A 23,260-nucleotide genomic window follows, 5' to 3' on the forward strand; every position below is an offset into this window, starting at 1 on the left:
CATACAGCGGTAGCAGAAAAAAGGAAAAGATAAGTTGATAGTTGAAGTTATCAGTAGCTTAGACAAATGGGTAAATACTACATAACACATGTCCACAGAGGAGCGTAAGTTTGTACATACAAAAATTATCACATGCAAAAAGCTTTAAATTACAGTGTGCATCTTTGTCCCGCTTCACTCCTGGAGGGTTCTGACACAGACCTGCGGGGATTAGCTCGGTAGCGTTCTGCAGACATCTGGGAGTCTGGGCATGCTCGCGAGTGTGTGTGTGTGTAAGTGAATTAGTTTTGCATGTGAATGCAGTGTTCCTGAGAGAAAGAGGCAATGATTCAGTAATATGGTAAATCTCGTATGGTACCGAAAAAGTTGTAGCTACCTGGCATAAAGTGCTCAACACATATAGGCTAACTCTGATGGTGTAAATTTGCTTAAAATATCTCCCAGATTAACTTTTCCTCTGAGGCTTTACGCATGAGGTATTGTCTTGTGCTGTAGTAGGCAATAAAGAATAAACCCAAGAGCATTCCCCGTCGTGGCTCTGGCTAGTTTGACAGAAATGCGCGTCTCATCCCGCGTGCACACACCCTGGATCTGCTGGATGATTTGGCAGTTCAGGATTAGTGCCCACCGAATCCCAGCCCACAGTGGGAAGCTCTTGAGCATGAGGGCGAGTACAGTGGGTGCGTGTACAAGTTTGTGTGCATGAAGGGACATGTGAGCCTTCAGCAGGCATGTCTAAAGGTGCATGCGTGCGCACCTCTGTCTCTGCGCTCCCAGAGACAATTCTCCTCTCCCTTCGCCTCAGTGCTTCCCCCGGAAGAGATAAGTCGTGCTTACTTTGGCATCACCTTCCAGGCGGCCCGGGAAAGACCAGAGAGTCACCCCTCCTCTCCTCGCTCCGTCTCTCCCCCATTCGTCCCCGACCCCCATCTCCCACTCTCTCCCCTCCCTTCCCCGCCGCGCCCCGCTTCGGGCCCTCTCGCTGCCTCGGGCCCTCTTGCTGCCGCGGCCCCGCCCGCAGCCCACCACGCCCGGCCCTCTCGGGCCTTCACAGCCCTGGGCAGCTGTGAACGAGCCGGTGCCCCCGCCCCTTCTCCCTCCCTCTTCCACAGCTGCCTGCTGAAATTACATCTCCCCCGCCGAAGGAGCATACGCTGAGCGGGCAGCCCGGGCAGCCGCCCCGCTCCCGCGCGCCCCCTCCGCGCCCCCCCCAGGCGCCCCCCGCCGGGCGCGGCGCGGGCTCCGCCGAGCCGCTTCCTTCGCACCATGAGAGCGGGCCGCGGCCCGGCGGCAACGGGGGACGGCCGGCGCGGGCACCGGGCTTAGGGCCGTCGGCAGGCACAGGGCGCCCTCCGAGGAGGGGGAGACGGCCGGGCGGCTGCCGTCCGCCGGCAGCATGGCCAGCGAGATCGAGGATCTGAACAGCCGGGAGGCGCAGACCGTCTGCGAGGCCCTGGGCCGCTACGAGGACATGCTGCGGGACGCCGTCCGCGAGATCCACGTGGACATCCAGGTGTTCAAGCAAGGGGTAGGCCGGCAGGTGGAAGAGGTGCTGCGCCTCACCAGCCCCCTGGCACACAGCGTCTCTGAGCTGCAACAGGAGAACCGGCACCTGCGGGCGCAGCTGGAGCGCCTGTCTCGGCAGGTGGAGGCCCTCGGCCGGTCGGCAGGGCTGCCGCAGGAGTGGGCAGACGAGGCGGCGGGGAGCCCCTCGGCCGCGGGGCCCGGCTCTCCAGGGCAGGGTTCGGCCGGTGGCAGGTTCTCCAGCCATGCCAAGCTAGCGGTCGCTGGCCGGAGCCAAGTAAGTGCTGGCTGCGGCCAGGGAGGTGGTGGGAGGGAGGGCCGAGAGGGTGCATGAGGGGGTGCTTCACAGGTGTTTCCAGGCTCTGTGCTGGCATGGGGGAGCATTTAGGGACACGGGGCTCCTCTTTTGCAGTGCAGGGTCAATGGGCTTTTGGGAGGTGCTCTGAGAAATGGTCTTGGTCCCAACACTGCCTGGAGGTGTTCCTGATCATGGCACTGCTTTGTCAGACTGGGGTCTTGGTTAGAGTGGAAGCAACCTGTCAGTTCAGTGTGGTTAGAAGTAAGAAGAGAAGCTGCGGCAGTCTCAGCTATCAGTATACATATGTACATGAATATCTGTGTATCCCTTCTGGACTCGATTCAGGGGGATTTGTGTGCCAGCAATGCTGTTTGCCAGTTGGCAAGCTCAGAAAGGAGAACAGCTCAGCATATAGCAGGCAGTAACCTGTTTTCCTAAGATGGTGACTTAGCATCTTGCAGTGCGACAATTTAGCTGCACAGCCACAGTCCCACGCTGCTGCAGCCCATGCCTGAGAGGTGGGCCTCATGCAAGCTGTCATGGTCTCCGTGACCTAAACTAGCGCAAACGCACACGTTTCTCCCAGTGATAAAACTCTTTCTGCAGTGTAGTGGAGCCTTGTAACTTGGTGCGTGGAAACCCCAGTTAGTGGGAAGCTCATCTGACACTGAGACGTTTTGTGTAATACTTTTTCTATGTGTCCGGCTCTATGGAAAGAGTCAAGAGCTCCTGTACAATCCTTGACACCAGGACGTGGCAGCCAGACGGTATACTGTGATTCAGTCACATAAAACTATGCAATTCTAGAGACTTGGCTTTCACAGATGACAGCCTATTTTGTGTAATCTTGATTAAGCCATGTCTTAAGGGCTCTTTAAGACTGTCAGAGCATGAAAAGGTGGTCTGTGGTCTATCCAGGCTTTGGGGATGGAAAATAAAAACTCAGAAATGAAATTCACTCAAAGTTAAATTGGTGGGAGTGAGCAGAGAGTCTGTGTTGCATTCCAGCCCTTTTCATTCCTGCTGACTCAAGAATGGGGGCATAGGGCTTCCCATAGGTGCGCAAGTCAAAAGGTAAAGCTGCTGCTTGATGCATTGTTCCAACATAGTCATGGCAACTGCTGCCTTTTCCCCCACGTGACAAAGGTAAGCAGCATACGCGCAACTTTCAGATCCGTTCCTTTTTGTTCCATGGAGCCATCCACGCTTGTTTGTATTGCAAGGAACAGAGGTGAGCTGAGCAACATGGAAGGGACAAAGGGGTGTGGTCCCTTACACCATCTCACCTGCCCCATCACCACTGCTTACATTGTAGTGTGTACTTTACGCCCTGTGAAAAGTCTTGCATTGAGGTTATGGCAATATCCAGCTTTAGGTATCGGTCTGTGTTAAGGCACAGAATGAGCTTTTGTTTGGATTGGAACCTTCCTGCTTTGCTTTGAGGGCTCAGAGATTGCTGAAGTACTGATAGTTCTTCAGTGCCCTCCCAGCAATTTTTCCCGGAAGGCTGGACAACTTCCCGAGTTCGCATAGCTGACCGAAATGGAATTTCAGTACCGAGAACCGCAGGAGATGCAGCTAGAGCTACACACACCAAATGCATGCAGTGAGAACACAGTTTTGTGGGTAAGGCTCTGATGTGGCTGTGCTCAAATGGCTAAAGAGCAAGCCTCGGTCGCTGTGCTGGTCATCCAGATTCTCTGTAATGAAGAAAATGTTCCTTTGGTTGCTTGCAATTTCTGGTTATATGACCAAAGTACTTAAAACAAAGTACCATAAATGATAGTCTCTATGTTTTCAGATAAACGAGTACCTGTGATAAAATTGGTGACACTTCTAGCCTTTGTAAATACTTCTATAGTATGAGATACAAGGAGCAAATAATACTGACATGGAAATAGTAGCAAATCAAGATGTGCTCTTTTTCTCCTGAAAAGATTCATTGGTTGAATTCCCTTTTACTGGGTGGTCCATGTAGCATTTATCCCAACAAAAGGCTGGGTTCTGTTGCCTTCAGCATTTCTAGCAAACACTTGGGATAAGAGTTAAGACAAGACTATCTTTTGCAGATTGGATACTGGATATTCTGAGCATGGTCAGTGTCTGAACCATTGTATTCTAATATTGCTAGATTAGATTTCCAAGGTAAAAGGTGAAGCCAGGGAGTTCCAAGCATCGTTCAGAAGTAAGGACACAAATCTCCTTTTAATTCTAATCTTCAGGCAATCTCTGCTATGCTGTACTTGAAATCTGGTATACAACAGTCTAAGCGCTGATTTACGTGGACTTTTAAGCAGCTATTAGCCACTGTGATTTGGAGGTGAGTCTTTCTGGTATTTTGATGCCAAACTTTAATTTGGCTTTCTAACCAGGCCAGAATCTGAGAGCTGCTTTTGCAAAGGTGGAAAATGGGGTATGTTTGAAGAATTAATTTTAAAGTAGAATCCTGGAGCCATAGCTGCACTACTGAGGATTTATCACTCACTGAGCAGTTTGTGGCTGTTCGTCATCCATTGCAGTCACGGAGGTCTCTCCTACCTGCCTGTGATTGTTAGGAAGGAGCAGTTTTGACCCTTTTTCTTGATCAGATCTTACATTTTGGCAGGAGCTTTGTCACTTAGGAGCTTTCCATAGTTTTTGTGGTTGAGCATGATGCCTTTGTGAACAGGGAGGACTAAACGAAAGGGTGTTCTGTTTTTATACTGTCAGAAGAGTTTCTGCACAATGTGGACAGACTGCTGCAGAGAATCTGCCTGCAGTAGTCAAAGTAGCAGAGACACGAATAGCTGGCTATGACCACCTGGGAATATCTAACCAAATATTACCCACTGGTATCTCTGTGTGGTGACCTGATGGCACCCAACAGTTAGTCAGCCTGGGAGTAACTGCATGAGATATAATGACCTGGGGTATACAGGCAGGGAGATTAAGTGATCCAGCAGTCACCTGGCATTACATACTGTGATTCTAAACCATCTCAACTCCTATATTTGATAAAGGAAGTCTGGTAGTTCCATTTCCTTCTTACTATTCTCTTAGACTTCCTGCAAGTGTCCTTTTGGAATGGTGGCATTCCGAGGTTGCCTTGATCCTTATCTAGATTGTTGTTGTTGTTGTTGTTGTTTGGTTTGTTTGGTTTTAATTCACTGTGACATAGCCGTGGGCACCTGCTGAAGCTGCCAAGGTAGAATTGTTCCCTGCTGTCCATTTTCATTCAGCCTTGCTTCAAAAAAGGTTCTGTGGAAAGTGCTTCTACTGTTTTTCTTTAGTGATTATTCCATGTGCAAAAGCTTTCCTAATATGCTCACGGCATTCAAGGCTTTTTCTTCAAGCTGCAGGGTCAGTTACAGATAGAGAATACTTGGGTTATCTGACGGACAGTGGCTTTCTAGTAGAAGAATTAAGGGGTAAACGTGGTGCAGTTCTTGCTGGCATCTAGCAGCCTTGTTTGCATTTCCTCACACATTTCATCATTCCCCATTTTTGATGTATCAATGGTCTCTTTATATGCAAGGAACAGAGTGTCAAATCTTGCCTTGTGGAAGTCAGTGGTGGTTTTGCTATTCACCAAAGTGAAGCATCAGTTTCATCCAGTATGGGTAACAAGAGAGGGAGGTACCTCTCACAGATAAACAGCATTTCTAGATCCAGTGATTTCTATCATGACCTATTTGATAATTGGTGCTTTTATGAAAGACTTTGGATGACTGAGATTTCTCATTTGAGAGAGGGGAATCTCATTTGGCTGTCATTCTTCTACAATTTGACCTTGTTGCAGGCAAAAGCTTGAAAACATAACATATGCGTAGAGGCTCAGAGAGGAAATAAAAATTGTTTCTCTTTTCTTTCTAATTTCATGATCTGGTGCCTACTTTTTCTGAATGCATGGGATTTTCACTACTGGGTTACTGGCTGCTCGTGGCTTGGACAGGTGTACTCTTCACTGGGTGAAAAAACTGGCTGGATGGGCGGGCCCGAAGAGTTGTGGTGAATGGGGTTAAATCCAGTTGGTGGCTGGTCACAAGTGGTGTTCCCCAAGGCTCAGTATTGGGGCCAATTCTATTTAATATCTTTATCAGTGATCTGGATGAGGGGATAGAATGCACCCTCAGTAAGTTTGCAGATGACACTACGTTGGGTGGGAGTGTTGATTTGCTTGAGGGTAGGAAGGCTTTACAGAGGGATCTGAACAGGCTGGATTGATGGGCCGAGGCCAACTGTATGAGGTTCAACAAGGCCAAGTGCTGGGTCCTGCACTTGGGTCACAACAACCCCATGCAACGCTACAGGCTTGGGGAAGGGTGACTGGAAAGCTGCCTGGGGGAAAAGGACCTGGGGGTGTTGGTCGACAGCCGGCTGAACATGAGCCAGGTGGCCAAGAAGGCTGAGAGCATCCTGGCTTGTACCAGGAATTCTGTGGCCAGCAGGACTAGGGAAGTGATTGTCCCCTGGTACTTGGCACTGGTGAGGCCGCACCTCAAATACTGTGTGAAAACTCACGGGTTGAGATAAAGACAGTTTAATAGGTAAAGCAAAAGCCACGCAAGCAAAGCAAAACAAGGAATTCATTCACGACTTCCCATTGGCAGGCATGTGTTCAGCCATCTCCAGGAAGGCAGGGCACCATCACGCATAAGAGTTAGTCGGGAAGACAAATGCCATCACTCCGAATGTCTCCCCTTCCTTCCTCCCCCAGCTTTATAAGTTGAGCATGACATCATATGGTATGGAATATCCTTTTGGTCAGCTGGGGTCAGCTGTCCCAGCTGTGTCCCCTCCCAACTTCTTGCGCACCCCCAGCCTACTCGCTGGTGGCGTGAGAAGCAGAAAAGGCCTTGACTCTGTGTAACCACTGCTCAGCAATAATGAAAACATCTCTATATTATCAACATTGTTTTCAGCACAAAATCCAAAACATAGCCCCATACTAGCTACCGTGAAGAAAATTAACTCTATCCCCGCCAAAACTAGCGCAGCCCGTCACTACAAGAAAGACACTGAGGTGCTGGAACAGGTGCAGAGAAAGGCAACGAAGCTGGTGAAGGGTCTAGAGCACAAGTCCTATGAGGTGCGGCTGAGGGAACTGGGGTTGTTTAGCCTGGAGAGAAGGAGTCTCAGGGGAGAGACCTTATCGCCCTCTACAACTACCTGAAAAGAGGTTGTGGTGAGGTTGGTGTCAGTCTCTTCTCCCAAGTAACAAGATAGGACAAGAGTAAATGGCCTCAAGTTGTGCCAGGGGAAGTTTAGATTGGATATTAGGAAAAATTTCTTCACTGAAAGGGTTGTCAAACACTGGAACAGGTTGCCCAGGGAAGTGGTTGAGTCACCAACCCTGGAGGTATTTAAAAGACGTGTAGATGTGGTGCTTAGGGATATGGTTTAGTGGTGGACTTAGCAGTGTTAGGTTAACAGTTAGACTTGATGATCTTAAAGGTCTTTTTTATCCTAAATGATTCTGTGATTCTATGATATGCCTGTTTTATCGCAGCTTCCAGTTATGGATCTCCAAGGTCCAACTTCTTTGCAGTGAAGGAGGAATTCCAGCAGCGCTACAGCTATGGAAAGTATTATCTCCCCACATTACATGGAGACTTCTAAGAGCAAGCCTGAGTAAACATTGAAAATATTAGTGTTAACTTTCTTTTGTTCAACTTCACCAGTTCCTCATCGTGTTGTTGTTACATGAGCTGTACGATTGAGTACTTCTCGTTATTAAGCACAGATACAGGTACTTGTCCCTCTGCTATTTACAATCTATGTAGCCAGCATTGACAGAGCAAGTATTGTTACACACATGGTTTGTCAGAAGCTTGGCATCTCCCAACAAAGGGTTTTTTAAAGTGTTTGGGGTTTTTTCACGATTTTAAAGTACTTTAGCCTGACACTACTAAATGCATGGTAGAATCTGATCCCAGATCTTCCCAGTGTTTTATCAGCACATCAGCCTTCCCCGTCCTCCAGCCTGGTAGCAGTTTCTTCCCCAGTGCTGTTAGCCAAAATGTGGTAATCAGGTTTGCATAAAATAAATTAATGCAGTGCCTGTCACTGCATTAAGAAGCCAGTTCAGTGTGTAGGATGCTACATGATCTTTGTAATGACCACATGATTTGACTGTTTTGTTCATCCCCACCTGCCTGGCTTATAAAGTAGATTCATGTTTACAGTCTACACAGGCATTCGACACATTCAGGTCATAATGACTGACACGAATGGCTAAACAGTTCTAACTATATGCCACAGGCACATTCTAGGGGGCTGCGTTAGCTGTGCTTTACATTTCAGTTGTGGATACGGGCAATAATCGTTGACTAGGATCTCAGTTACACTAAATACAGCAATAGAAGTTCTGAACCCCTGATTCTGCGTGGTTTGTACAATTAATATTTGGTGTACTTTTCTCAAGTTAATCCTGGCAGCTAGTGATAACTGAATTGACTCATGCATAGTACCTTCTTCTTGACAAATATAAAAGTTTCAAAACAATTTTATTTTCACAAGTTAAAAGATGTGGATACAATGACGCAGATCCAGTTTAGCAGCAGTAAGTCAGACTGTGTGTGCGTATGGGAGCTTTCTCTGTGGGGATGGCAAATGGTATCAAAATGAAAAATATTTTTGATTATCAGGAGAGACAAATGTTATTTTAAAGAAGTTGTTCTTCTGGTGATGTGTTGTGAAAAAAGTTTGCAGACTAGCTTTGCAAAAGAACTCATCACTCCTTTTGGGCGTAAGCTGAGTAACTTTCTAAAGACTGCAGCTTTGTTGGATGTGAGCTCTTCTGAAAACCTGTCCGTAATGAAGCGACGAAATGGGAGAGATCCCACAAAGATCAGTGGAGCCTAGATAACTGAATTGTGGTGCTTTTGCTTGTAAGAAAGTTTTAGATGCTGGGAGACAGAAGTTCTGAATGTTCCAACTTCAATCTAGTTTCTTTTTAAGTAAGAAAGGTAGAGGAAAATTAAAACGAAGCAAAAGTTCTCCTTGTTCAGATTGATTGTTTGGAATAGTTGTGGAATGGACATTCTAACTCCCAGCTATCTTAGGTGCACCTGAAGCCTTCATTGGGCATCAGTGGAAATCTGTCAGTCTTGTTAATGAGGCCATAAGCAACATTGTGCTAAAACATGGCGTTGTGTGTGAGTGTTTGTTTGAGTGACAATTTAAAAAAAAAAAAAAAAAAAAAAGCAGCCTCTCATACATTTTAGTGGTAAACAGACTAAGAAATGTCTTGGCTCATCATGTGACCTCTGTGTTCTTATCTAGCAGAGCACCTAAGTGCATATATAACCCCAGGAAGATAATTGACTTAGAAAGTCGCCAGTCCTCTTCTGAACTGTGTATTGTTTTGTTTGAAAATCATATCCAGGTGATTCTATCTCTTTTCCTCACCTAGCGTAGAAAGAATTGATGTGAGAATTTGACCCTAGGTTAAAAAATAGCGTACAACACAAAATAATAAAATACACTATCCCAGGTGAGCCTTAAAGACAGTTCACAGTATCTCAATTTCTCGCTGCCATTCCTTTCTGTGTTTTATTGTAATAAATCTTTGTAAGACACTTGCTTACAAGGCAGTAGGTCCTCATCTTGAAGTCAGGTTAATGGAGTTTTACCACACTTTAATGGTTTCTCCTCATTATGCTGTAGTCTTGAAAAGCCTGGATACCGATTGTGACCAGAGAATGTAGGGTCCAACCTTAAAGTCAAGAGAAGGATTTTCCTCAACTTTAGTAGTGTAGGCATGTAGCTTAAATCCTGTTACGTACACCTGTGTTCTATTGAAATCAGTTGGAGGTTGACACTGAAATATCCAGGAGGATCAGAATCTAAGCCCTCAACTGTATACTCTTATGACAAAATTATGTTTAGGCTGCCTTACTGTAATCTAATACTAGTTAACAAATTCTTAGCGAGATCTCAGACCACAGTTATCAGGAGTTGACTGGGATTTGTCCTTGAGGTAATGAAAGTTCTAGTATCTCAAGTAATGGATATTAAAACAGTCTGTGCACTCTGCTGCATCTTACAAGATTAAACGCTTTTAAAAAATCTCCAAGGTGCGTTAACATTGTTGTGTGGTGTTCTCAGATGCATGGTAAACAGCAGACAAGCTCCAAGAAACTATTTTTGTTGATTTATCCTGAATTGATCATATGGTTTCTGTATTTTACATGAGATATATTTTTCTACCCTATAAATAAATTAGTCTAATAATTTGTGATAAAGCTATGGAATAAATAAGTAAAATCAAACCACCAGTTTGCTCGTATTTCCTCTGTACAAAAAGCAGAGACAAGTTATTACATGTATACACCCTGCCTCTTTCCTTTTCTGTTATGTTCTGTTGTTTTTATACTTACCTGCAGTATAAAATCTTCTTCAGTATCTTATCTTCAGTCTTTCTGTCTGTCTCTAAAAAAAAATATAAAACTTGTTTGGATTGAGTTTATAAGAATTCTGGATTATGTTCATAAGGGCACATTACAGATTTTTTTTTTATTTATTCGTAACATTTTTGGCCAATCTGGTAGTAAGATATCTGTCTAGAATCAATTAAAACTTTTTCATGGACTTTGTGTGGGGGAATTTCACTCTACTGCTTGTATATGCTGCTTCTTGGAAGCTACATTTTTTTAATTGAGGTAATCATGCCTGTGAAGCAGTTTCTTCTTTCTTTAGTTCCTGCAGCCAAAAATCAACATAGTTCCTCGTGACTTTTTGCACCACCACCACCCCCCCAACCAAAAAAGCAAACCACCAAAAAAAAAGCTCTTGGCTGATTTTTCTGGAATTATATTGGCAAACATTATGGGAAAAACTGGCGCTTTCCCCAGAAAAAAACTATCCTTACAGAAGTTGCAGATTATAATGCAGCTGTAAAGTTCTAGGATCATACTTACTTTATGTAATGCTTTTGCAATATGTTATCAGAATGCCATTTTTTCTGCAGCAAACAGAAAATAAATTGCAGAGCATTAAGCATTTTATGCAATCTCAATCAATCTCTTCACTGTTGTGTGGAGTCTTCTGTTTATCACCTTCACAGTGGGTGGTGATACCTTTATCTAATAAAAGTGGAAGACCCCTCCTAGGTGCATGGGGTCTGTATGGACACATATGTGAAGACTGACACAAGTCATGCGCTGCCAGTGCTCAGTTTGCAGGTTTAGCTCTTGGGGCTAGGTAATTGTTCCCTTCTTGTATTGTGGTCGCTAGCCCAAGGAAGACCTGTTCTTGGCAGGTGTTTCTGGATATTCTAACTTTTGCTGCTGTTTGAAATTTAGCTGTTGTGTCTGTTGTCTGTTCTGACAGAGCGTAGACCTGGCTGACCACCACAAACCTGAGTTTAGAAGAGTTTTTAGTTCTTCCATCATTGAAAATGGGCATCAGTCTTCATCAGGTAGGAACAGGGCATGAAATGAAGTAGCACTACTTGTCAAATACCTGATCCTGGCAGTCTCGGAGCAGCTCTCACATGCTGGAAGCATTAGAATGTGCTGTGGTTTCAGCATGGATATTGTACTGTGGCACTGATACAGTTTAACTTTATTTCCTGATTAGAAGTTTAACTTTTAAACTTTAACTGTATTGTTAAGCATGCACTATGGTATTTCATAAATTAGAGACTATTACCGTCCCATTATCTTGAGGCACTAGTGGCCAGCTATTCTGGGTGCCATTGTAGCCTGGCATCCCAACATATTTTGCAAATTATCTGTTCGCTTCCATAATCCTTATTCAGTGGAGGAAGGACTTCTTATCTCCATTTTAGAGAAAACGGAGGCACACAGCTTTTCATAAAACCGTGAAAAGAGTAAGACTGCTGACTCCTAACCCATGGCAGGAGATTAAAGGGCGGGGGCTGCACAGAGGGAGAGGAGGAGCTTACCAAATGCAGATGCTAGTGGTTTTATGATCTGAAGAAGTTGTTCTTGCTGAGATTCATGTAGGACAAGATACGATCACTGCAAGGATCACTTCCTCTAGGGTTGTTTCTGCAGCACAGCTGTAAATGGTATAATGTCCCACAGGGAGAACTAGGTGGAATAATTCCATTGACTTGCAAAATAAAGTTGTTGCATGGAAATTGGTTTGTAACTTTGTAACAAATCTGTAAATAAATTTACTTCCTCTCTCCTTTTCTTTTTATTCACTAGGTCAGGCAAAAGTCTCCCATGAACTGACCTCTTTTCACATGTCAGACTCTTCCCCTGAAGCCCATGCCCCGGCAGTCACCTTGCAGATGCCCCACCTTCCTGTTACTGCAGTAACCAGGATATCAGAGAAGTTTTCAGGAGAGACCATCTGTTCAACAGGAACAACTAATGCGTCTGCTGGCCTGGTGGGACAGAGCAAGAGCAAAAATGCGATGGCAGTGAAAACTTCGAATCAGTCAGGTAAAAGACAAAAATAATTTGTTTGCTGAAGCTGTGTCCCGTTTCTTTACTTCAAGAAACTGGTGCTGCGGGGATTGTCCTGTGACCTAGTGATAATTATGAAACCTCACTTCTATGGCTACATATCCCATGGTGGGACACTGATTTAGAATATTGTGGGTCCTAGGTGGAGCTATAATCTGCTGAGAATTTTTGCTGCCTAATACAGATGTGTTCATACTACAGCCTATCTTCTAGCATTTCTGAATAAGTACCTCTTCAGCATGGCCAGCTCTTTTAATGAAATTCATAGGAGTTTTTAGTGCTTTGAGACCTGAGGCCCCTTGAGAAATTAGGCAGATATTTGGCTAATGGGTTCAACAGTCATTTGGAGGGAGGAATGACCGACAGCAGACTGACACATATACACAAGTCAGAGTGATTGCAGGATCTTATTTATGTCTAAATTGAGTGTAAAAAAAAAAAAGAAATCTAATTTCATTCATAGTGAAGTCATTAATCTTTGAGCTGTATTTCATGTACATCAGTGATAGTGACACTTACAGATCAGACTCTATATATGTGTTAGAAATTACAGAGAGAGACCCGATGGAATTGCCAGCAAGAGATAGGAATTATTTGCAGATTATTCTTTCAACCTTTTTCTTATTAAAGCTAAGAATGTAGCAAAGCCTTCCTTTGTCTTTTTTTTCTGCTGTTTCAGTGAAGGCCTGGAATTCAAGTGTGGTGAAAACAACGGGTTCATCTGTCACTGGAGGTGAGTGTTCTATCAGTGTGTCCTTATGTAACACAAATTGAGAGGGATTCCATGCTCCATGTCTGGGGGATTCAGATGTGAGCGCGTAGTTCCAGTTAGTGGGTGCATGGTAATATTAAAATTGCTAACAAGACTGCATGCAGATTCAGTTTCCCAGATGTCATGGAAACTTGTTCCATTGCATCAGATTCTCAATCAGTTCAAAGCAAAGGGTACTCATCCTTACTTGCACTGTGGTGTACATGTGTACTGCTAGGCAATCTCTGCAGTGGAAACTATAGGTGCCAGAAAAGCGTGGCGAAACAGACGGTTTGAGCAGTGAAGATTTCAGCTGACCAAGTGAAAACTGTGACTGAACACAAGGTAACAGCAGTCAGAAAGTGGTGGGCCCACCCTATGGGATGTTGAAGCAAATTCCTTTGAGCAGAGTAGCAGTCAGTAGTCTCCTTCATATATGAACGTGTCAAAGGACAAAATGCCTTAAGGATTTTCAATTTCAGTCGAAATAGATGAGCTGAGCTTTATCCAAAAGTACTTCTGATTGATGTCATCGAGCTGTTACTGTCTACACAGTGTACTGGCATTTCACAGTGGTCTCAAGTGTCAGTTTAGCAAAGATGTAGCTCCTCCAGAGTAGGCATCACACTTCTCCACAGCTTAAAACCTCTGAGATTTGTGCAAATATCTGGCAATTGCTTGCGGTTCCAAACTTGTCACATCTGTATGCTGGCATTTAAGAGGGAGTTTTACGTGAGAAGTCTAGTTGATCTGGTTCCCCTCTGTGAGCGGTGGGGAGAGTTCAGCATTTTCAGAGTGTGATTTGGACAGTTAACAGGTTGGATTGCTTCTAAGATGCCAGTCGTTCTTCTTCATGTATAGAAGGAGCCTTCAATAAATGAGTTGCTGGCTTATGCAACAAGTTTTGGCTTTAGTGTGTTAAAACTGGGCAAGCCACTCTCTTGATCTGCATTTACAGAGCATAGCTGGAGTCCAGAGCTGGGCTCTAAGAGGCAAAGCACAAAAGGTAGAACCTCAGGAGTGTGGGGAAGAAGATGCAAAGTTGGTTTTAAGCCACCTTTACAACCTTCGGAGTCTGTTCTACTTTACAAACTAAAATGTTTCTTGGTGGAAATTAGGTAATTTAAATTATGCTCTCAATCATGGCAGACTTCCCAGGACTCCTTATTCTGCAGAATGACTGTTGCAAGCTGAGCTGTAGCACCATTTCTGCCTTTCACTGAAATGCCCATGGCAATATGCCCTCCTCTGAGGTTTGCACAAGGGCCTGAAATGATCCAACCTTCCCAATGCAGTTTTATCAAAGGCATCCTCTCACAGCCCTTTCTGGTATGTTTACACCATCCTTGCTGCAGTGCAACAATTTTGCAGAGGGATTGAACCACTGGGGAAAATCCCTCCCCAGCTTGTTAGCTCATACTGGAAGTTAGAGAGAAGCGTGCAGCTTTTCACTATGGTGAGTAAGAATCAATGCATGGCTATCTATCAGGAAATGGTTTGAAGATGTATGAGGAAAAGAGCAAAAAGAAGTTTCCGCCCTGATGCATCTTGTTTTTTCCTGCTTTTATACAGAGAATACCACTTCTGTCACTAAGTCTGTCTCAACTGTGAGCTATGGGACGAGTAGTGGAGCCAAAACTGGTGAACGGTACGCATTTTTCTTGACATTTTGTTAGGCCATTGTGGTCAGTATGGTCTCAAGGGACAGGTTTTCTGCTGGCTTGGAGAACAGGTGAGTCCCAGATGCTGTATTTTAAGCCTGTTTAAGGTTGTGAGCTTTCCTGAGGAAACAGTGGAACAGAGATGGGAAGGGATAACAATCTTTTGTAGAGCAGTTTAAAGCAGACCTAATTGTGGATTTCAACATTGTTACAGTGTTAGTCAGTAAAATGCTTGGTGCCAGTGGTGGATTTTTGTTAGGAGGAGCAAATTGTCAGGCCCTTTGAAAACACTTTTAAAAATACTCAGCTGTGTTGAAATTTGTACTTTGGGCTTATTTTTGGAAACCAACATATGACTGCCAACAAACATCCTTAGTTTGGCTAGCCTAGAGTTTAGTTTGTAGATAAATGCCTTGCTGAGGACTGAGGCCTACTACACATTCTTGATTAACTCGGAGTCGCAGTTGCTTAGTATAGGATTACACAGTATCACAATTACTACTGGCATATCCAGGCATCCTCAGCATGCAAAATATCCATCAAGAAAAATGGGAGGGCAGCCAATTTAAATCTCTTAAATTGGGCTTGCATCTGCCTTGAAAATTATCCCAGATTTGGCATTACATTTGTTCTGAGTTAGTTCCAACATCAGCACTTCGATATTTGAGTCATGATATACTGAGCACCCTAGAGAACTTGCTGTCAGATCTGACCTCCATCTGTACCAGAAATGAATGTGTGACGCTGATGCTGCTGCTCTTTGCCTCAGTTTCCCCATCTGTGTCATGGGGAACATGTCCAAATGCAATGTGTGTCTTTCTTCAGTAATGCTGATGAAGTGGTTTATGGCTCAAATAAACACAAATTGGAATATAATCCTATATTTCTCGATTACCAGCTTGTGGTCAATGAAGCAAGACTGACATGAACTCAGGATTCTGTGTACTAAAAATAAAAATTTCAAAAGTAGTTCCTGATTTACGCTTCAGGTTCCATTCTTAAAATGTGACTTACCCTCCAGGAACCCCAAAGTTGGAAATTAAAGGGATTTAGTGCTCCTGTGTGGCCACAACTTTTTTTTTTTTTTTTTCCTTTTCTTTTTTTCTTTTTTCTTAACGGTGTTTAATTGTTGTTCTGCTCAGTGCTGTAAAGCATTTGTGCCTTGTCCAGCTATGTCTCATTTGTAAAAGTCCCTTAGACTCTTCTGCAGCGAGGTGCTGCTGTCTGTCAATAAAACTTTGACTTTTACTTAAATTGCTTTTGACTCGTGCAGGTCCTCTTGAAATGGCTGGTTTGGGAGGTTTAGCGTAGGCAACAGTTGGACCTTTATGCTGACTCATAGCACTGCAGAGAGTTACTTTTTTGTTTAACCACATACTTTTCATGTTGTGTTTCCCCAGTGCCACTGACAGTTACTGTGATGTGACCCCCAGCTCTCACTCCTCTCCTCCCACTGTACATCGCCAAGTTGAAAGGAGGCGGGAACTGGTGCGGTCTCAGACGCTCCCACGGATTACAGGAACACAGGCCAGGAAAGCGCTTTTTGAGAAATTTGAACATGATGGTGGAAAGTATGTCACACCCCTTGTCTCCAGAATGGGTTTGTTAATGGGAAACTAATTTGTCACGTAATTATTACCAGCAGAGGACAGCTGGGTGGGAGGATTCTCTCAATGTTGGATTCTGAGCTAAGGGACAATATGAGCTCATGTATAGCTTTGCTGACTTCACAGACTGACCCCTGGAAATGCCCAGCTACAGATTCCTCTGGCTTTGGAGTTGTTCAGCTGAAGAAGCAGGTGCCTTTTATCAGGAAAGAGTGCTGTGAAAGCTGCCTTGTCTGTCATTATAAAAGGCTGGGAATATAGTGACTTTCTGTTGCCATTCATTAAGGACCAAAAGCATGGACTGTTCTTCATGCACCGTGATGGGGGTATGATTTAAATAGAAGAGGGCTTGGAATCCTGGCTTTAGTGAAATGAAAATGAGTTTTTCTTGGAGGACCAACAAGTTGAAGTTTCAGCAACATGTTTCTCAAATATCACCTGGACAGGGGCTGACCTGGGCAAGGTTGCATAGGTGTTGCTGACAAGTAGGTTTAAGTTTTTCTAGAATGTAATTTAATCTGGTCTCTGTTAATTTTCCAGAGGAAAAGGAGAATCCAGACCTAAGCTGAAGAGGTCGCAGAGTTTTGGGGTTGCCAGCGCTAGCAGCATTAAACAAATTCTGTTAGACTGGTGTCGCTCAAAAACCATAGGATACAAGGTGAAGACATGCTAGCACTTTCATCTCTCTCTTTTTCAGGAGAATTTGCCAAAAAAGTGTTCTCATAAAGCGAATGTAAAACATGCTAGACAATGAGTTAACTTCCTCAAGGTCATCAAGTTTTGTGCGGGTAATGCGCACATCATAGTTTGCATGGGCAGCACTTCAAGACAATCACTGATTGCATGAGTGAGATTCTGTATGTCTGTCAAAGCAATGCATTAGTGGTTGTCTGAAAGCCTACCTTTTTGTCCTTATGGGTATAGACTTCAGTATACGCTCACACATTTTTTTCTTAGTTGCAGCTGTTATTTTTGCATTCTCATTATATATGGCAAGATCTGAATAATATTTTGGCAGTATGTGGAGGCTATGTCCCTTTTGCTACACAGCAGACCAAAGTACTCTCTACTGGTATTGGACAGGTGAATTTGTAGTAAATGGTTGAGGTTGAATCGCACAGTGTTAGTGAGCTAATTTCTATGAGGTAACATCAGTGTAGCTAAAAGAATTCAGCAGTTGAGATTTTAGTAATTTTACCTGGCCTTAAACTGCAATTGCCAGAGCAATTTCTAGCCGAAAGAGAAAATATTTTTCTAGGTTTTTTTGTGTAATATGTTTTTCAACGTTATTGCAAAATGTGCATTATTATTGATGAACTCTACTAGTGAAAATTACTGTTAGTTGCTTACCAGAAAAGCTGGGGCTTCAATTTTATATGATGGGAAAGCAGCATGAGACAAGAGCCCAGCTATGTTTCTTTTCACTGTGGCAGCTGAAAGTGACAAGAAGCATTTGTTCTAAGAATGATGTTTTGTAGTAAGCTTAATTCTTCTTATATTCCTATATTTCTACCTATCTGTGTGTAAATGGGCATTGAATTGGGCCTTACTGAAAAGCCAAGCAAGCAAGCATAGTCTTTATCTAGTGTTACAGCCACTAAATGAACCATTCTTCAATTATAAATATTTCACAGGGATAAGCAGTGTCCTTAGTTTCTGCAGATACTGAGCTGGTGCATTGGGCCTGCTCCAGAGCTCACGGACATTGACAAGATTCTTCCCAGTATTTTCAGTGGGCTTTGGATCAGGGACCTTGACTGTGTGCTTTGCATCTGGGCGTTTCAGGCAAAAGGCTTTCATTGCTGAGCGTGCCTTTTTTTCTTAGAATACAAATAAGGTAATGGATATACAAAGAGGGGAACAAAAACATAAAGCCTGTGCTCTGTTGCTTTGGTTAGTAGGAGAGAAGGACAGAAAACTGCAGTGAGCAAAAGCAGCTGCTCTTCCCTGTTCCCCTGTGCTGCATTAACATGCATGGTTTTTTCATCATGACAGCACATTGATCTCCAGAACTTCTCCTCAAGCTGGAATGATGGGATGGCATTCTGTGCTCTTGTGCATTCTTTCTTTCCTGAAGCTTTTGATTATAATAAGCTTGACCCAGCTAATCGCAAGCAGAACTTTGAGCTGGCCTTCACCACGGCTGAGTGAGTATCACATTAGATCTCTGTGAAGTGCTTCCAGTTCAAGTCTAATGCGGCTGGGCAGCAGTGAAGAGGTTAATCATTATTCTTGTAGATCCCGTACCATTTGCTTACATGTGTCATGCCAGAAAAGATAATAAAGCTCTGCATAGAGAATGCATAGACTAGGAGACTCAGCAGTCTAAAATCAGAGGTGGTTTTACCAGGCAGAGGATAATTCACTCGAGTCCTGTGTTCAGGTCTTCAGGCAGTACTTGAATTCTGCCTTCTCACCTCTGTGATTCTCACCAGCCTTAGCACTGACACACTAAACTTGAGAAATCAGCCTCATGACTTATGCTTGGACAGAAGAGTTAAAAAAACCCTACTTCTGTGTTGTTTTTTGGTTTTTTTTTTTTTAACTTCTTATTTTGTTCTTGAAGTAATGAATGATTCTTAATGAATTGCTGATATCAATCATAAAAAAGACATTTGAGTTCATATTAAGGTATCCAATGTTTACTGACAGTCCATAGGAACTGGACATAAAACTTTTAGTTTCTTAGCCAATCCCACCTGCTTGATACCTGATTTGAATTTGAGGCATGTTAATATATCCATGCAGCCTCTCTGGAAAAACCGTGACCCCTGAATGGCAGGTAGCAAGTAGGTTAACTTTTGGAATTGAGTTTTGTGGGAGCTGTCTGGACGTTGCTTTGATTGAACAAGAATGAAGGTTGAATTCTCTGTAAGTAGTGTTAGATCAAGGCTGAGAGCTTCTCCGTATCTCAACTTGGTAACTGCATTTTTGTAAAATGGACAGAGCTAATACCCTCAGTTACGCTGTCCTGATCCTTTTTGATGCAGTATACCAGGCCATTAAATGATAACTTGTTAAACTCATTGAGTGTGAACTTGTCAGCTGGAAATAGTAACTCTTTTGGCCCAGTATCAACATGATTCTTGCTGTTTTGTTTGACTTGTGTAACAGTGAGAATACTCCATGAGGTATGCAGCTGGGTTTGGTACACTCTTTCTGAATACTAACAGGATGTGGGAATACATGGCTAAAGTTTCCTGCAGCTTCTGATACAGCTTCAAACACTGATACCACCACACTGAAGCTCTGGGGTTCTTTCAGAGGGCTTTTTTTTTTTTTTTTAATTAAACCAATAACTTACAGAACTGGATTTTCCATTTGCCCTTCCAGAGAAAAGCTTTGAAAATTCTTAGCATAATGTTGGCTGTCCTTATTACAGCCCCTAGCAAAGGAATTCATTTGGGAATTACAAGGTCACACGTGTGTGTGTATATATATACACACATTAAAAATTTTGCTGCTTGTCAGTGAGTTGAAAGAGATTCTACGACACTTTTAGGTGGCTGATCTTTAAAGTAAAACTATCTACAACTCTCAAAGGAAAGTTGCAGTGTTTTTCTATCTCAGTTTATGTATGACAGTAAGTATAGGGGAGAACAGTATGCACACAACAGTAGGAAGCGTTAGGTAAGAGTTATCTACAGAAAAGACTTCATAGCTGTGATTGCCTTTAAACTAACTGTTCTCTTCTAGTGCCAGAAAAGGCTTTTCTTTCAGTTATTGCTGTTCACCCCAGTACGAGCTCTGCTTCCTGCCCTTGTGATTTTTCATCCTAGGCCTCAGCAGATCTGTTCCTTTCTGCTGGTCCAGATCTCAGTCAGGCTTCTGCTCTCCAACCTGATCATCTGAGATTGTTGTCCAAGTCACGCACACCTTGAAGATATGGGGGTGGTGGAGAACAAACAATCCACAGCCACGTGGGCCTTCATTGGCACATCTCATCTCTTCTCATGTTTTCCCACTATTTTGGAGCTTCCTATGTAATAACCAGAAAAACTCATGATTTGCAAACTCGCATGACCCTGCTGACGAAGACTTGGGCAGAGGAATGCGAGATTGGGCTACATGCTACAGATGTCAGGGATGTGAATGGCAGTCAGTGGGGGGAAAAAAAAAAACCCTACAGGGCTTTTGGTCAGATCCCAGTACACCGGAAGAGAGGGAAAGAACAGGAATATTCCACAGTCACAAAAATAACAACCTCCAACCTGAGCCTGACCATTTCATTGTGAAATGAAATGTTGCTGATAAACCTCAGGATTTCTTAAATGCCTCAGTGATGCTCAAATCAGAGCAGCAAATGAATCTTGGAAGTATTTAACTCTTGATTTGCTGTATCTGTTTTATTACTACTACAGGAAAATGGCTCACTGTGATCGTCTGATAGAAGTGGATGACATGATGGTGATGGGTCGCAAGCCAGATCCCATGTGTGTCTTCACCTATGTCCAGTCTCTGTACAATCATCTACGATGCTTTGAATAAAACCATCGACACCTCTGCAGCCAGAAGGGTCAAGTACAGTATGCTAATGGGAAGAGTGACATTTTGCAAATGGAACACAGTGTTATTTCTTGCTTTTTACTGTCCCTTTGCTTACATGGAACTGCGTGGCTGGCTGACTGAAGTGTTGCTGAGCAGCGCCCCAAAGTGTTGATCACATCAGCATGTCAGTAATACAGAAATATGTTTGAAAAAGACAAAAAAAACACGGAAAAGAAAATGCTGTCATTTTGGTGCTAGTAGTAGGTTGGATTTTTAGTATTCTTGTGTCTAAAGATCACAGGAAGCTAATTTGCTGCTCCTATCTCTGTTAGGCTGGGTACCCAGTTTTACGCAGTGACAGATAACTCTGCTACAAAGGTGTTCCCTCTTAAAATGCAGGTAAAACTCCAGACGATAGCACCTTCAATTCCATTTCTCTGTTGAGCACAGCACAAAAGAAATAGCAGATGGACAAGGAAAATTCCATTTAGCAAAAACCTAGACTACTCAACCACTAGGGCAAAATTGCCTCTCCTCCAACCCTACCCCCCCGCCACTCTAGTATACATGCGCGTGCACACGCACACACACATCAGACAGGCATTGTTTGTTCTCTTAAAGCAGAAAGAGAACATCACCTCTTACCTGCTGACTGGGGCGACAAGTAACTACTACAAGTAATTACACAACAGTGTTTGTCTGTAATGGTCAAATCTAAAGTGATTTGCTTAGAGGCTTGCTAAAGCCTCCGCTGGCAGCCCTGGATTAATTTCTTGCTCATGAAGAATAGCAACAGCTGGGGCTGTTCGGTGTATGAGATTGTGTGTTTGCATGATTTGGAATTACAGGAAAGGGGGGGAGCTAGCAAGGAACAGTTGTAATAGAAGACAGACTGTAGTTTGCTTTGACCTGGACTCCGGGGGAGGGCAGCTCGCCAGTGTGGACAGGAATGAAGTCTTCACAACTTGCTCAGTCCTCATGCTGACTCTGAGGTAGACCGGCAATATGCCAAAACCATATGAAAGATGTGGGAGTTTTGAAATACCTTGCGCTAGTTTCTTTCCATTTTTGGTTAAATTAGCATTAAAACCACAATACAGTGGGATTATTCCAGATTTACCGGACAAAAAGGTCATGTGTCACCCTTTCTGGTTTTCTCTTTGATAAATGAACACAGTTTTGTTTTCACAGTGAATGATAAAAACAAAACCACTAAAAAAGCAGCATTTAAAAAAAAGAAGCCTTTTAAAATTATTTCTTCCCTAACAACAGGTTCATAGAGAGTAAACACTGAAAGCCGCAAGCCCTGTGCTCATGCTAGAGAATGTTATTTAACCTGCATTTGTGCTCTTTGTAGATATTTATAAAGATGACTTTGGTTCTGTATTGATGACCGTTTATAATAAAATATGTCAAACGCTCTTCAGATTTACTGCTTCTCTTTAGAATGACGTGACAAAATCAGTGAAAAGAATCCAGAGCTTTTGCTTAGAAGATTTTTATTCTAGTCATGATGCTGCATGCTTTGAATAAAAAAGTAAAAAAGTTCAGTGGCATTTGGAATAGGGTTTTAGTTCAGCCTCCCTTTCTAGTGAAGTTTTCTTAAGAAACTATGAATGAAGCAACCACTTTGTTAGCAGTCTCAGGAAGAAAACCCAAAAAACCCAAACGCCAAAGTGTACAAAGGTAAAGTTTAAGTTAACTGCTGAAGGTCTGGATCATCAAGTTCTGTTTGAAGTGTCGCTGGGCTGTTGCGGTGAGGCTACGGAAACAGTTTGAAAGACTTTTAAATGCACATCTTAATGTAAGTATCTGAAACTAGCAGGATCCTTGGACTAAGTTGGAGCACCTGTTGCTCCACCAAATGCACTGTAAGGATAAACACACCGTACTTGTGTTTTGGAGAAGTGATTAGAGTAAGCGTGATGAGAAATCTGTCCACAACTGCTACATGCGATGCACGTGTTTACATTCTTACAGCAGAATACTTTTCATTGACCAGCAGAGCCAAGTTCCATCATACCTACAAGAGGGGCAATACTGGCTTTATGCATCACATTCCTTCACAGTCCCAGGTTATGGATGATTTTTCCTGTGCGATGTGAGTGCTAAAGACACAGGTGAGTGCTTGGCCAATTTAGGCCTAGTTAGCAAATAGTTATATAAAGGAAGTTTTAGACAGTAAAATTATTGCCACTTCACCAGGGAGAAGTTTACGTCCTTTCTATAATTTAGCTTGTTTTCACAGCTTCCCGGAAGCTATTTGTAAAGGTTTTCTAAAGTCTTCCCACATCAGAGAGGTGATGCTGAAGATACCTGGTACTTGCCAGCAAAGTGATTGCTGGGGAGTGGAAGGCTGTAAGCGGATTTTAATTGTTGGTGGTTCGTGTGTAAGAAGATGAGGGAGATGGTGCTATGACATTATTTTAGAAAAACCTACATCTTTGTGCATTAAGAAGTCTGATCTATATGAATAACCTGGACTATTAGATTGTATGATTAAATTGAAA

At 43.3% G+C, this 23,260-nt stretch overlaps 1 protein-coding gene across 1 annotated transcript; it reads left to right on the plus strand.

Annotated features, from left to right (window-relative positions):
- The first annotated feature begins 1,396 nt into the window (after nt 1-1,396).
- SMTNL2 (smoothelin like 2) lies at nt 1,397-22,171 on the plus strand. The gene is made up of 9 exons (XM_075719796.1): nt 1,397-1,801; nt 11,135-11,222; nt 11,980-12,219; nt 12,923-12,976; nt 14,567-14,642; nt 16,056-16,226; nt 16,803-16,920; nt 18,258-18,409; nt 20,624-22,171. Exons 1-9 carry the CDS (start codon nt 1,397-1,399, stop codon nt 20,748-20,750), a joined length of 1,431 nt encoding a protein of 476 aa, XP_075575911.1. The 3' UTR covers nt 20,751-22,171.
- The last annotated feature ends 1,089 nt before the right edge of the window (nt 22,172-23,260 follow it).

This window comes from Pelecanus crispus, chromosome 12 (genome assembly GCF_030463565.1).
Source record: "Pelecanus crispus isolate bPelCri1 chromosome 12, bPelCri1.pri, whole genome shotgun sequence".
Taxonomy (NCBI): Eukaryota; Metazoa; Chordata; class Aves; order Pelecaniformes; family Pelecanidae; genus Pelecanus; species Pelecanus crispus.